Source organism: Aotus nancymaae, unplaced genomic scaffold (genome assembly GCF_030222135.1).
Source record: "Aotus nancymaae isolate 86718 unplaced genomic scaffold, 86718_ANA_hifiasm-v0.15.2.pri h1tg000115l, whole genome shotgun sequence".
NCBI lineage: Eukaryota > Metazoa > Chordata > Mammalia > Primates > Aotidae > Aotus > Aotus nancymaae.
The window spans coordinates 9,442,239-9,458,749 of NW_026988530.1; the positions used below are offsets into that span (position 1 = coordinate 9,442,239).

At 37.2% G+C, this 16,511-nt stretch overlaps 1 protein-coding gene across 9 annotated transcripts in view; it reads left to right on the forward strand.

The window, feature by feature from the left end:
• The window catches only part of NEK1 (NIMA related kinase 1), a 225,860-nt gene that overhangs the window by 190,169 nt on the left and 19,180 nt on the right, over positions 1-16,511 (forward strand). For all 9 annotated transcript variants that reach the window (XM_064371000.1, XM_064370999.1, XM_064371003.1 and 6 more), the window contains one exon: positions 15,553-15,701. In XM_064371000.1, the coding sequence (XP_064227070.1) occupies positions 15,553-15,701 (149 nt within the window). The remainder of the gene's footprint in view (positions 1-15,552; positions 15,702-16,511) is intronic.

Consider the following 16,511-nt stretch of genomic DNA (forward strand, 5'->3'; position numbering starts at 1 on the left):
TTACAGTTTCTACATACATTCACTTCCCAATACATTCCAATATGGCTTTTAGCCTGCTTTTCCACTAAAGCAGCTCTGTTCAGATCATCAGTTACTAGTATGTTGCCAGATTCTCTGCACCATTTTCTCTTTCACCTTTCTTGACTTTTCTTCTTTCAATAGAATTCATATACACCATTCTTTTAAATTCACTTTATCTGTTGGCTCCTTGGATACTGTACTTTCCTAGTTTTTCTCTGAACTCAGTAGTCACTCTTCTGTCTCCTCTGCCGATGGATCCTACGCTAACAAATTTCTTAAAAATAATATGTGTTTTTCTATTGTGAAATGTACTATAAATATCAAGTCACATTGATTGATAGTGTCAAGTCTTCTACATCTTTACTGATTTTTTAATCTACTTGAACTATCAATTGCTGAGAGAAGACTGAAATTCGTAACTATACTTTTGTGGTAGTCCATTTTCACACTGTTGTCAAGAACTACCTGAGACCAAGTAATTTATGAAGAAAACAGATTTAATTGACTTACCGTTCCACATGGCTGTGGAGGCTTCAGGAAACTTACAATCGTGGCAGAAGGTGAAGGGGAAGCAAAGCACATCTTACATGGCAGCAGGGGAGAGAGAGAGAAAGAGAGCGCAAGCATGTGAGCGAAGGGGGAAGTGCACACACTTTTAAATTGTCATTATCACAAGAATAGCATGGGGGAAATTCGCCCCCATGATCCAGTCGCCTCCCACTAGCTCCCTTCCCTGACTTGTGGGGATTATAGTTCCAAATGAGATTTGGATGGGGACACAGAGCCAAACTATGTCAACTTGTGTAGATAACTGTTTCTTCTTTCAGTTGTGTCAGTTTTTACTCCATGTATTTTGAAGCTCTGTTTTTGGGCAAATAAAAATTTAGTATTCTAAATTTTTAAATTTCTAAACTGGTTGAATTGGTATGTTTATGTTTATGAAGTATTCTTGTTTGATCATGTTGTTCAATATCCTTACTGATTTTCTTTCTACTTATCAATTACTGAAATTTCCACTCAATCGCATTTAAACTAAGAATCATTCTGTCGTCTTAATGAATCAACCCCTTTGTCATCATGAAATGAATCTTTTTGTTACTGGTGAGATTTTGTTTGAAATGTTTTCTCTGGTTTTATTATAGCTATTTCAGCTTTCTTATGCTTAATGTTTATATGATATATATACATTATTTACTACTCTTAACCATTTTATATTTAAAGTGTATTTTTTGCAGTTAGCATGTTAGTCTTGTTCTTAACCAATCTAATAATCTCTTTTAATTGATTAGAAAATTTACATTTAATGTAATTATTGATATAACAAACATATGATTGGGTTTAAACCTATCATTTTGCTATTTGTTTTCTATTTGATCACTTTTTTGTTCCCTTTTTACTTTATTCTTTCTTCCTTTGGATTGAGGATTTTTAGCACCTTATTTTATCTTTACTGTTTATGTTTTCAAGATACATCTTTAGCTTAGTATAATCTCCCTTCAAATAATATTATACCGCTTCACATATACCATAAAAACCTTACAACCATATTCAGTCATGCATCCCATAATGACATTTCAGTGAATTACAGACCTCATATACAGCAGTGGTCCCATAAGATAATAATGGAGCTGAAAAATTCCTCTCACTACCTAATGACATCATGGTGTCATAGTGTAATGCATTACTCATATGTTTGTGGTGATGCTGATGTAAACAAAGCTACCACACTGCTAGTCCTTTAAAAGTCTAGGACATACGATTATGTACAGTACTAATGTGTGACAACAGTAAGTGACTACAAGCCTGGTTTATGTATTTTCAATACTTTACTTTTTATCATTATTTTAGAGTGTTCTACTTACTTAAAGAAAGTGAACTGTAGAACAGCCTTAGGCAGGTCCTTCAGGAGGTATTCCAGAAGAAGGCCTTGTTATCACAGGAGATGATAGCTCCATTCATGTCATTACCCTTGAAGACTTTCTAGATGTGGAGATGGAAGACAGTGATATTGATGATCCTGGCCCTCTGTAGGTGTAGGCTACTGTGTGTGTTTGTGTCTTCATGTTTATAAAGTGAAAAGATTACAGTAAGCTAAGGTTAATTTATTGAAGACAAAATTTGTAAATAAATTTAGTGTAGCCTAAGTGTACAGTGTTGGTAAAGTCTACAGTAGTGTATAGTAATGTCCCAGGCCTTCACATTCACTCACCACTCGCTCTCTGACTTACCCAGGGCAACTTCCCAGTTCCACAGACTCCATTCATGGTAATTGCCTATACAGGTGTACCATTTTTAATATTTTATATGGTATTTTGACTATACCTTAGTGTTTAGATAGACAAATATTTACCATTGTATTACAATTTTCTATATTATTGAGTGTAGCAACATGCTATACGGGTTTGTAGCGTAGGAACAATCAGCTCTAACACATAGCCTAGATATGTAGTAAGCTGATACCATCTAGATTTGTGTAATTACACTCTATGATGTTCTCACAATGACAAAATTGCCTAACAATACTTTTCTCGGAATGTCTTTGTTAAGCAAAGCATGACTGTACTTCCATTCCCATCCTGCCTGTCCTCTGTGGTATTGTTGTCAGGTATTTTTCTACCACATATTATAAATTTCACAATACATTTTTGTCATTTTTGTTTAAATATTTATGTATCTTATAGAAATCACAAATTGAGAAAGTCTTTTATATTTACATATTTACTGTTTCTGACTTTTTTTGTTCTTTTGTTCAGAATTCAAGTATTATTTTTCTTCCACTTTAAGAACTTCCATTAACATATCTTGCACAGCCCTGTTGGTGATGGGTGGTGGTGGTTGTTGTTGTTGTTTTTCAGATTTTGTTTGTATGAAAATGATTTTATTTCACCTTCATTTTGAGAGGCTATTTTTACTAGATACAGAATTATATTGTCTTCTGGGTTGCATTGTTTCTAAGAAATATGTGAGCTGTCTTATCTTCACGTATATAGTGTATCTTTTTCTCTGGCTTCTTTTACAGTTTTCTTATCACTGGTTTCTAGCAATTTGATTATGAAATGCTTTGGTAAGGTTTTTGGGGAGAGTTTGTGTGTGTGTGTGTTTGTGTGTGTGTATCCTGTTTTGGGGTTCATTGATCTTCTTGGACCCTTGGGTTTATACTTTTCATCATATTTGGCAAAGTTTTGGCTATTACTTCAATTAAATATTTTTTTCTGTCTGTCTCTACTCCCTTTTCTGTGACTCTAGTTACATATATGTTAGACTACTTGATACCATTCCACAGGTCACTAAGATTATATTCATTTTGTATTTAGTCTTTTTTTCTCTCTCTACTTCATTGTGGATAAATTCTATTAATATGTAGTCATGTTTACTTACCTTTTTTCTGCAGTAATATACTATTAATCTCACTCAGTGAAACTTTTATTTTGATTTTCTATGTTTTCTCTTTAGAAGTTGTCTTTTGTATCTTCCATTTCTTTCATTATGTTCATATTTATCCTTTAATACTTTGAAAATCGCTGGTTTAACATCCTTATCTGTGAGTTCCATCATCTCTGTATCTTTTTCTGTTCACTTATTTTTCTACTGGTTGTGGGTCATATTGTCCTACTTCTTGGTGTGTTTTATAAATCTTTCTGAAGGTGAACCGTGTGAATATTATATTCCTAGGCATCTGATTTTTTTCTTGTTACTGTCTTCCTGTAAAGAGTGTTGGGTTTAAGAGAGTCAGATTACTTGTGGATCTATTTTATACTTTTAAACTTTGTCTTTAAGCTTTGCTAGGACAAGTGTAAAGTTGTCTTTATTCTAGAGCTAGTTCAACTTATTTCCAAGTCTGACCCTCTAGGGCCTCCACTGCGCATCACAGGTGATCTTGAGGAAGTGCCTCTCTCCCAGTCAGTTTGATTGTCTCCTCTACCTGCATGAGCTCTGAGCATTGTTCAGCCTACAGCTCCCCAGTTGTTTTGGCCTAGTTTTGTAAAGTTTCATTCTACATGTTCATGGCCTGTGCTCATCAAAGACTCAAGAAAACTACCTTGAAAAGTTTTGACATTTCTTTCATTTTATTTTAATGAATCTCTCTTTTCTAGTTCTACCTCCCTAAACTTTGATCTTTCTCTCATCAATCTAGCAAGACTGCACCCAAAGTCCAGATATTTTCCCCAGGCAGAAAGCCAGTTTAGTGGAAGGGTTGACCTCATTCGTTTCCCTTCTCACAGCGTTTACAGTCCTGCGCTGCCTGATGTTTAATATCTAAATACAAGGTCATGTATTTTGTCCAGTTTTCTAGTTGTCTCCTGTGGGAGGTGAAATCTGGCCATTATTACTCTCTTGTGGCCAGAGCTGAAAGTCTCTGGTAGATAAATGTTGTGATATTTCAAGGCTATATCCTGAGCCTCCTCTACTTGCATTTACTTCCCAAGTAATCTGGCTCCAGGGCTTTCAATATAATTTATATGCTGATGAGACTCAACTTTATGATTCTAGCTCTTTCCTACAGATTATTAACCTATTTCATCAATCCACTAATCATATCAACCAATTGTTTCCTAATCTCTCTTCCTAATTCTGTGGCTGTCTGTGTGAAATTCATTGTCCAAATAGAAACCAGAAGTCTTTTTTAATACTATAAATTAAATCACAACCATGCTTAAGACTTCAGTGGCTTTCTGCTGCTTAAATAACATTCGGACTCTTTACCATGGTCTGCAGGATTTCATAAGGCATTGACTGCCTCTCTGTCTCACCCCAAAACCTTTTTCTCTAGCTCATTCTAACATTTTTCCCTTGATACACCATGTCCTTTCCTGCGGTAGAGTTTGGACTTGCTGTTACCTCGGCCTGAAATGAGCTGCTCTTTCTTCTTTTCAACTGTGACTCATTGTAGTCTCAAGTGGGGCCTTGGCTTCATTTCCATTTATAGGAATTGCCATCCCAAGTAATGTTAGACATCATCATCTTGGCCATCAGGTTGGAAAATTACAGTTACAGGACATGCTACTATAGTACATACAGGAAACTCTAATATAGTAGTTGTTAGTTTTTCAGCTTCACTTATTATGGTGATTTTATTTAAAGTATATTCTTAAATGCATGTAATCTTTTTTTAATGTTACAGACAGGATCTTGCTCTGTCTCCCAGAATGGAGTTCAGTGGTGCAATCACAGCTCACTGCAGCAGCCTCGACCTCCTGGGCTCAAGCAATCCTCCCGCCTCAACCTCCTGAATAGCTGGGACTACAGGCATGCTTCACCATGCCTGGCTAATTTTGAAATTTTCTGTAGAAACAAGGTCTTGCTATGTTGCCCAGACTGGTCTCGAACTCCTGGGTTCAAGCCGTCCTCCCACCTTGGCCTCTCAAAGTGCTGGGATTACAGGCGTGAGCCCCCATGCCTGGCCAAATGTGCTTAATTTTTGAGTATCTGATAACATCTGGACGTTTATGTGTCTGTGATACATAGTGTGAGGATAGTTAATCAGTACACCAAAGATTTGTCTTAAATAAGATGGACATTAATATATCTTTATGCTCTCAATTTACTTTGTTGAGTAGTATAAGAAATTCTCTAGGAGACTTTTGTAATTTACCTTGAGGATGTTCTAAGTCTTGTCTATCATACCCTTTGAGAGGGAACAAATAAGTGAAAACACTTGTAATGCATTATATTAATTCCTGAAATGGAGAGATGAATGTGGGCTAGTGGGACCGCTAAAGAGGAAATGATTAGTCTGTCCTAGAACAAAGATTTCTGAAGAAGTTTGCATGGTGGATGGCACATGGACAACATTTAAAGCAAAATAAACTGTCATTAACATGAGACAGCACCGTGTGTTTGAGGCATTGCAACTAGTTCTTAGTGACTAAAGTGTGAAGGAGGTAGGATTCCAGTCATTTTTGTTCGTAAGCTACAGTTTTCAAATTTGTGGGATCCTTTTCCCGTTTCTAGAAAAAGTCTCTCTTTTCTCTGAATGAAGGAATATAATGTCTTAAAGACATAAAAGTAGAGCTGTTCTTGTTGCTCAGTTCCTCCCTTGTCCTCTTGCCCCTACCCCATCCTCCACCTCACAAGCAGTTCCTTAGCCACATCTTTAAAGCCCTAGAATTCTGGGAATATGCTCTGTATCATGATACTAAGGCATTCTTTTAATGTACTTTAAATGGCTCTTTTTGCAGAAACTAAGATGTAATGACAGTAAACTGAATTACATGTTTAAGCAACCATACAGACAGTAATTAGTGGCTTAGTTGATCACTGTAAGACTGGCAATCAGAGTAATGCTGTGATTGCCACCATTCATCAGCAGGGCTATAAGTGATGACTTGGAATAAGCACGGTTATTCCAGAAAACTCCACTTCCTTTTCTGCTACGTATTTGTTTATACCCTGCTTCAGACCAGAAGAATCGAAGGTCACATCAAAATATATAGATTGTACTAGAGAGTATGCATTACAAATCAGCAAGCCACTAGTGACTATTATACATAGTTATTAATATTGAGTATGAGATTTCTTTAAATGATAGTCAAAATGAAAAGGGAATTGTAAACTATGCCGTATTCCCCAGAGGAGAGAAATATATAAGTCGTTCAGGGGAATAAACGCTTTCCTTGCTACTTCCCTCTGTAAGAGATTTCTCTGCTGGAGTTTTCTGTAACAGCCAATAAATTCTGTAATCTGTGATAACTTCAATACCATTTCTGCTGTAAATACAGTAGATGATTTTATAAAGTAATTATAAAGTGGTTTGCTAAATGAGGGTACCTTGAGATCACTGAAGGTTAGTTTGTGAAAGTTCAAAATAAAAGTCTAAAATTACTGTTTTCGCCTAATTTTGTTTAAATAAGGACAGACTCAAGATTACCAAATGAATTAGCTGCTTGTCTTTGAAAGAGTGATATTTCGCAATATAGCTTTGAATAATGATTATTCAGTGGATAGCACTGCAAAGGCATGTCATGCAGTGCTCTATGTTGTTGGTTGATAAAGGGCCATATAACTTAGAATTCCAGTGAGGACGTGACACAATTGATAACCTAGAATGAAAATGACTATAACTCAGACTCTAGTCTGGTCAGGCGGCCAGCTATTTTTATTAAAGTAGGTTACAGAGCAATTTTCACTCAAAACTAGAACTTCATGAAAACTTTTTTGTTCATTCACCATTGATTAGTGATCAGTTTGTTTCGAACCATAGAACCTTAACCCTAGAATTTAACTATGGGTACCATGAAGAATGTTTGTCTAAAATACAGATTCTTACACCTCACATCTGAAGGTATTTGTTTCAATATGTCTGGAGCAGAGTTCAGGAATATGCATTTTTGGCACACACCATAAGTAATTCTGCTGCTGGTGGTCCACATTCCTCACTTGAGAAATACTGCAACAGATCGCAGTTGACCTAATCGCAGCCTGGAAGGTGTTTAAAATATGTTATATGTCAACCCTCCTTGACTGCTAAAAATATTAATAATGCTTCAAAGGAATGTCTAATTTTGAGTGCTATGCCTTTCCAGTGAACTGTAATTATGAACACTTTATCAAATACATTGATAAATAGTAAATTAATTTTCTATATAGGGTTATTGGATAGCAAACAATAACATTTTGGAAAGAGGCTACTAATATGATATTTACTTCTTGGCGGTAATAAAAAAAGAAGTACCAAATTTAAGACCACATTATCCGAGTAATACTGATTATACTGAACTTTCTGTTACTACTAGGATGTATGACTCTAACTCATTAAAATTTATGCAAAAGAGATAGATTCGAGATTAGAAAACAGCCATGCACTGTTCATAATTATTAATATTTTTTATCTTGAGGAATAACTATGAACTACTTTGATTTTGCAAAGTTATCTAATAAAAGTATACTAATCATTAGTGTAGTAGTAGCTGGATAATAGTATGAATAGTGTGCTGTATACTATTCTAGCTGCTTGACATATAATTACTTCTCACAATGATCCTATGTGACAAATACTGTTTTTTTGAGACTGAGTCTCACTCTGTCACTCAGGCTGGAGAGCAGTGACACAATCTTGACTCACTGCAACCTCTGCCCTCTGGGTTCAGGCGATTCTCCTGCCTCAGCCTCCCGAGTAGCTGGGATTGCAGGCACCCACCGCCATGACCAGCTAATTGTATTTTGAGTAGAGACGGGGTTTCACCATTTAGGCCAGGCTCATCTTGGACTCCTGACCCCAAGCAACCTGCCCACCTCGGCTTCTCAAAATTCTAGGATTACAGGCATGAGCCATCGCTCCTGGACATTAATACTGTTACTGTCTCCATTTTACAGATGAGGAAATTATGATACAGAGAAGTAAAGTACATAGTGGGTCAGTATAGATTTTGAAGGATGTATAAGTGACATAAAAGTGATTGATCTAGTTTCTTACACAGAAACAAAGACTGATTAAAAGTCATTTAAAATTGTGCTTTGTATTTATCACTTTTTTTTTTTTTGAGCCGGAGTTTCGCACTTGTTACCCAGGCTGGAGTGCAATGGCGCGATCTCGGCTCACCGCAACCTCCGCCTCCTGGGTTCAGGCAATTCTCCTGCCTCAGCCTCCTGAGTAGCTGGGATTACAGGCACGCGCCACCATGCCCAGCTAATTTTTTGTATTTTTAGTAGGGACGGGGTTTCACCATGTTGACCAGGATGGTTTCGATCTCTTGACCTCGTGATCCACCCGCCTCGGCCTCCCAAAGTGCTGGGATTACAGGCTTGAGCCACCGCGCCCGGCCTTGTATTTATCACTTATTTATCCATAAAATAGCAGTAGCCTCTGGTGAAATAGTTCCTGCATTGCTATCTTATATGAAAACTTGCCTGGAAAACCTTGGAATTCGTTGTAGAGGAATGTGGCATAAAATTTAGCTGTATTTGGAAAGCCAAGGCATGAAGATCACTTGAACCCAGGAGTTTGAGAGCAGCCTGAGCAACATAGTGAGGCCCCCCCTATCTCTACAAAAAAAAAAATTTTAATTAGCTAAGCATGGTGCACACACCCACCTCTAGTCCCAGCTACGTGGGAGGCTGAGGTGGGAGGATCGCTTGAGCCCAGGAAATCAAGGCTACAATAGGCCATGTTCATGCCACCATTCTCCAGCCTGGTTGACAGAGCGTGACCCTGTCTCAAAAAGAAAAATTAGGCAATTAATAACTAGTTTAAAGGAGTAAAGAGTTGCTTTAATTTAAAAAAAAGTGGCATAAACTAAATTAACACCACATGCCTTTGGTGTGAAGTGAACAGAGTGGTAGAGTTTATAGCCCACAGATCAGAACAGTCTGAAAAGTTTGGGTCCTTTCCTTATATTTGTTCATTCAGTGAACTCCATCAAAGAGACATTCAATCTCAGTCTCTCTACCTGTCTCCCTCTCTCTCTCCCGCCTCCCTCTCTCCCTCTTTCTCTTTCTCTCTCTGTTCCTCCCTCGCTTCCCCCACCATCCCCCTCAGTCTTATTCCAGCTGAGACCTACGACTCATGAAACATAGATAAGCATTTCTCCTTTCTGTTGCCACAACTGTTCTCTGATCTTGTGGTAATAAATTTTCTAGGTTCAGAATTCCCAGAGTCAGGATGTTTTTCTTCCCTGAAAGTATCATAAGGCAAGGTCTGGGTCTATTTTTAGTCACCATTATATCCTTAGCATCTAATACATGGTTAATGCCCAATAAATTCTATCTGTGGATAGAACGTATTCATCAGTTAGGGACTTTTGACATGTTATTGCTTTATACCTTACCAAATCTAGCTTTGTTTTGATAAAGGTCAAAGAAGTCTACCAATAGAAGATAATGGTGAAGCATTGTTTAAAGTTCATTCTCTACCATAAAGCTTCTTCTTTTCTTTGTCCTGTTAGGGAGAATTCATCAGAGATGGATTTTGATGAAAAGCCTTTTACAAGGAGGCTTTTAAAAGTAGAAATCAGTCTAGGGAAACACTGTTCCACCTTCAGAAGGAACAAAGGTAGAAACAGATGATAAGCAATTTAAAGCCAGTGATAACAGTGTTTTATTCTTCTCTAAAGAACAACTGTTTCTTTAAAAGTGCAAACTGGTTAAGCGTGTGTGGTTGTCCCCACAAATGGATACATAATGTATTTGTGGAGTTCCCCATTCCCTCTGCTTCTCCGAGTCAAGCTATTGTAAGGCAGATTCATTAAGTGAACAAATACTTACTAAATATCCATGATGTGCCAGCCACCATTCTGAATGCTAGCATTACAGTAGTAAGGAAAACAGACAAAAATCCTGTGCTCATGGAGCCAGTCTAGTTGGAGAATATACATGATAAAATATATGATCATCAATAATTGGAAAAACTGAAGCAAGCCTAGCGAAGAAAGTTTGTATACATGAGCTCCATTTCTCCTCCTCCTTATCTGGAGCCAACTAGTCAGGTATGAACTTAATCCTTAGAGGTTACTCCTGACTGGGATACATGCCTTCATCATGCATGGAATGGGCTGTACGCCAACATAGATTTGTAAAGATTCAAATCAAAACTTTGCATTTATTATGATTTTATAAAGGGAGATTATCAATATATTTTTTCAGTCAAATTTTTTAAACTAGTAAAATTTTCAAGATTTGATTAATCTATAATCCCATGAAATCTGAAGGAGGTTGAAATAGAGAATTACCTCCTAACTCCACTTTATTTGCAGCCAGTTAAGATGACATAAAAGTCAGTCATGGCCAGATGCAGTGGCTCACACCTGTAATCCCAGCACTTTGGGAGGCCAAGGTGGGTGGATCACCTCAGGTCAAGAGTTTGACACCAGCCTGGCCAACATGGTGAATACCTGTCTCTACTAAAAATACAGAATCAGCTGGGTGTGGTGGCACATGCCTGTAATCTCAGCTGCGAGGGAGGCTGAGACAGGAGAATCGCTTGAACCCAGGAGGCAGAGGCTGTGGTGAGCTGAAATTGCACCATTGCATTCTAGCCTGGGCAACAAGAGCGAGACTCCATCTCAAAAAAAAAAAAAAAAAAACCAGAGTCAGATAAAGATCATAATATCAGTTTTATTTTTCATAAAGCTCTACTGGAGAGTGTGGCTTAGATTGGCCTAAAATCATGCCTGTCAATATTTTCCTTCAATGACTAGTCCTTGGAATATGAAGAACAAACCGTTTTAACCCACAGTAAGAGCTTTATACCCATCAAACTCCAGTAGCAGGGAGACTGAGAGTGAGACCTCTCTTGTCCCTAGAAAGCAGGCATAGGTCTGAGCTGTTTGTGCTTACCACAAGACAACAGAAAGGAAGCAGGATACTCACACACTTTGTGGCAGGCAGATCTGAGAAACAGAACAGGAAGGACACACACTTTATTGTCAGTGCCCTCTTGCCAATTTGCCTTCAATCAGCTTGTGTTTCTTCACTTTAGGGGTTAGCGAATAAGGGATGGAGAGAGAACAAATGTGTTTTGTGGTTACTTTTCCCTTCTGGGGAGTGGAGTGGAAAACTGATCTCCTTTATGAAAACTTGAGAATGTCTTGTTATATAGCAAATGCAAAGTGGCAAAAAATGATTAATGTATAATTCACATAAATAGTACATGTACCTTAGATGTCTTTTGATTTGTTAAAATATTCCATTCTTATATAATGTTCATAGTTTTTGCCTTTGGGAAGTGTTCTTGATTTTTAAATTAATGTTTTAAATCCATTTTGAGCCTGATTGACAGGTTCAAGTAAGCAGATACTCGCAGAGGTTATTCTTGGAGAGCAGTGTCATCATTGAGTTGCAGTAAGCAGAGGCTAAACAGATGTGCTCATCATAAACCACTTGGTAGTATAACTGGAATACTATACTTCATAATTTTATATGAAAAATACTGAAGCTCAAAGAGGGGATTGGAATTATTTTGAGTAGAATTTTTTAGATGAAGTTCTGTTAATGCAGGTAATACTGAATTCATTCACTATGTTATATGGTTCTCTACATCTTTGAGAAAAATAGAACTAAACAGCAATAAAAACTAAAAGAAACATTTTAAGAAAATATTTTAAGGTTCCCCAAAATATTGCTATCCCGTTTGAATTTATAATGGTACCAAATACTATATATCAATAACTTATAATGGTACCAAATACTAGATACCAAATACTAAATACCAAATAATTTTTTTCAAGGTTGTTACATGTAAATTATCATGTAACAATCTTGAAAAAAACTATACATGAAGTAAGATCTTAGGCAGTGTGTTATAGATGAGCTCTTATTTTCAGAAAGATTTTCTTCTGTGGATGTTAAAACTACATGATATTGTTTAAACAACATGCAAACAATTAGTAGAATAAGAATTATAGAACTGAAAGTGTTCTTTTATAAAATTCTCTTGACCAAAGATGAATAACCTTGTTTAAAACTTAATAATCTAATATCCAGAATCTACGAGGAACTCAAATAAGAAAAAAAACAAGTAATCCCATCAAAAAGTGAGCAAAGGTTATAAATAGACATTTCTCAAAAGAAGACATAACAGACATCCAACAAACATATGAAAAATTGCTCAACATCACTAATCATCAGGGAAATGCATATTAAAGCCACAATGAGATACCACCTTATGCCTGCAAACATGGCCATAATTTTTTTTCTTTCTTTTTCTTTTTTTTTTTTTTTTTTTTTTTTTGAGACAAAGTCTTGCTTTGTTGCCCAGGCTGGAGTGCAGGGGTGTGTTCTCTGCTCTCTGCAACCTCTGCTTCCCAGGTTCAAGCGTTTCTCCTGCCCTAGCCTCCCAAGTAGCTGGGATTACAAGCATGCACCACCATGCCTGGCAAATTTTTGTATTTTTAATAGAGACAGAGTTTCACCGTGTTGGCCAGGCTAGTCTCACACTTCTGACCTCAAGTGATCTGCTCACCTTGGCCTCCCAACATGCTAGGATTACAGGTGTGAGCCACTGTGCCTGGCCAAGAATGGCCATAATTAAGAAGTCAAAAAACAATAGATGTTGGCTTGGATGTGATGAAAAGGGAACAGTTTTTTTTTCTTTTTTTACAAAATGACAGTTTTTATTCATTGTCAGAAAAGGGAACAGTTTTACACTGCTAGTGGGAATGTAAATTAGTACAACTGCTATGGAAAACAGTATGGAGGTTCCTTAAAGAGCTAAAAGTAGAACTACCATTTAATCCAGCAGTCCCACTACTGGGTGTCTATCCAAAGGAAAAGAAGTCATTATATGAAAAACATACACACATACACACATACACACACACCCTGCATGTTTGTAGCAGCACAATTTGCAATTGCAAAGATATGGAAACTACCTAAGTGTGTCTGTCAACCAACAAGTGCATAAAGGAAATGTGGAATGTATGTACCACGGAAGACTACTTAGCCATAAAAAGGAATGCAGCAACCTGGATGGAGCTGGAGGCCATTCTTATAAGTGAAGTAACTCAGAAATAGGAAAATAAATAGTATATGTTCTCATTTATAAGTGTGAACTAAGCCATAAAGACTAAAAAGGCATAAGAGTGATATCATGGACTTTGGGGACTCAAGCGGGGAAGGGTGGGAGGTGGGTGAGGGATAAAAACTACATTGGGTTTTTATATAAAATGTCAGTATACACTGCTTGGGTATTGCATGCACCAAAATCTCAGAAATCACCACTGAAGAACTTAGCCAGGTAACCAAAAATCACGTGTAGCCCAAAAACAATTGAAATAAAAAAATCATTTGTATTGTTAAAAAGATCAAAAGGAAAAACTGAAAATAGATAAATAAATCTACAGGGAAAAAAAAGCTCCAAAGCCGTGGGGGAGTAGGTGGGGGAGAGCTTATAAGTCTATCAAGGAGTACGGTGGTGAACATAAAAGGCTTATCCAATTGATAGCTGTCAGATTAGTAGGTTGGTATAAACCCATTCCAGGAGGTAAGTTGTCAAATTACATGACCACTTGAATTTCCTTCTAACTGTATTATGCTAAGTTATGAAAGTTATTTTGGTTAGCAAAAGGAAAGAATTGAGATTATTTTACCAGGGCCAAAATGTATCTTAGCCTAAAAAATATTGCCTTATTTTGTGTAGTCCCCTCAAATTTAAGTATATAATGTATATGTGCCATTTATTGATAAGCCGGTATCTAAGGAAACCATTTCTGGCACATACTGCTATTTTACGATATACATGGTCAAACCACTAAAGTAATAAACAAGGAAAGTGTAGATTCTACAGATAGTGGGAAAGTCAGCAAAAGAAATACTTTCAGTACCATCATTAAGTGATTTAACAAGCAGTGTACTTTTACCAACTTGTAGTTCATAACAATTTTTCCCTTGCGTGTGAGAACATTTAAATTAGATTCAAATAATGGAAATCTTTTTTATTCTCAAAAACAGATTGTACCAATAAAATTGGCCAAGAATATAAATTTCCATTCATATGCTAAGCACTGTGTTTTTCTCACAGGCTCCCATCTGGTGAAGAGTTCCTATCAGTGCCTTGGTAGTCATGTTTCAAACCTCACAGATTCCTTTAGGGCTAACCCAGCCTGAGTGTTATGTATGTAATTCGTTGTTTCATAGCCTTGTCTATCTATCACATTCTCATTGTTGAAAGGTTGTTGGATAAAGGCTATTTCTGTTATCCCTCATCTTATCCAGTACAGATTCACATTTTCAACACCTCAACTGTGCTTTTTTTTTTTTCTGCTCAACTTAGTTGGCTGAGTTCCTTCTTACTGTTCTTACAAACATGCTCAGCATTAACATCAGAGTGCTTGTCCCTCCGGTCTTCTGTTCTCGTGAGAAAGATTCCACTTACGGTCCCATGGTCATGGAAGCAATGATAGGCTTCTCTCTATACCGATTTGAGGCCCCTGGTTTCACCAGTATGTGGCTAACCAGCAATTCCTACAATGGAGTGATACAAGGGGCCATGAATTATGTGTGGTGTTGCTTAGCCAAGTTTCAGACTAACATGCTGTAGCTTTTGGGCAAGACTGCATGAGATGACCATAGGAAGATGAGAGGAACACTTAACACAAACACCATGCAAGGGGAACAAATGGGTCGTGAGTGAGAAGGAGAAAACAGCAGTTTCTAGCACTGCCCGATTCCTGACAGATTTCCAATTCCATTCCATGTGTGTACCTGAATAGATACCTCTACCACTTTTCAAAGATAATATCAGGGAATTCCTGTGCTAAAACCCAAGCATAACCGCCAAGTTTAGTTTCCTGGGAAAAAAGACAGCTAAAATTTAGGAGAATTAGGGTCTAGGCTTTTCCAAGTCACCCTTGAATCCTCTTGCTCTAAAAATATTATATATATATATATAAAAATATATATATTTTTTGCTCTAAGAATATATAGATATAAAACATAATTTTTTTGCTCTAAAACATTATATATATATATAATATAATATTTTAGAGCAAGAGGATTTATATATATCACACACAAAATTGTGATAAGCTCTAGTTTTTTCTTATTTTCATGTTTTAATTCTCTTCCTCCTAATAAGAAATTCATTGATTTTTATTTCAGATGTTAAGGACATGTTCACTTCCAGATCTCTCAAAGCTGTTCAGAACCCTGATGGACATTCCCACCATAGATGTTCGTCAAGACAATCTTGAAATAGAAGAAATTGAAGATGAGCATATTAAAGAAGGGCCTTCTGATTCTGAAGACATGTAAGTAAATGTCATTAGTAAACACTAGCATTAAAAGAGTTTCTGAATTTATATGTAAAAAAAGAGGGAATGACTTGCCTACCTCTTTTTTTAGTCATTAACCTCTGCTTTTATGTGTCCTGCATATTATTTTTATTTATTTATTTTAAGACAGGGTCTCACTCTGTCACCTAGCTGGAGTGCAGGTTGGACATAGTGGCTCACACCTATAATCCCAGCACATTGGGAGGCCAAGGCAGGAGGATTGCTTGAACCCAGTAGTTTGAAACCAGCCTGGGCAACATAGTGAGACAAAAAAAAAAAAATTTTTTTTTTTTTTTTTTGAGACAGTCATGCTCTGTCACCCAGGCTGGAGTGCAGTGGTGTGATCTCAGCTCACCGCAACCTCTGCCTCCCGAGTTCAAGTGATTCTCCTGCTTCAGCCTCCCAAGTAGCTGGGATCACAGGCGCTTGCCACCATGCCCGGTTAATTTTTGTATTTTTGGTGAAGACAGAGTTTCACTGTGTTGGTCAGGCTGGTCTCAAACTCCTTACCTCAAGTTATCTGCCCACCTTAGCTTCCCAAAGTGCTGGGATTACAGGCATGAGCTACCACGCCTGGCCAAAAAAAATTTCTTTAAATAGCCAGGTTTGTTACCACACGCCTTGCAGTCCCAGCTACTCAGGTGGCTGAGGTAGAAAAATCACTGGAGCCCAAGAGTTTGAGGCAGCAGTGAGCCATGATTATGCCACTGCACTCCATCCTGGGCAGCAGAGTGAGAACCTGTCTCAAAAATGAAAAATAAATAAGCTGGAGTGCAGTGGCATGAT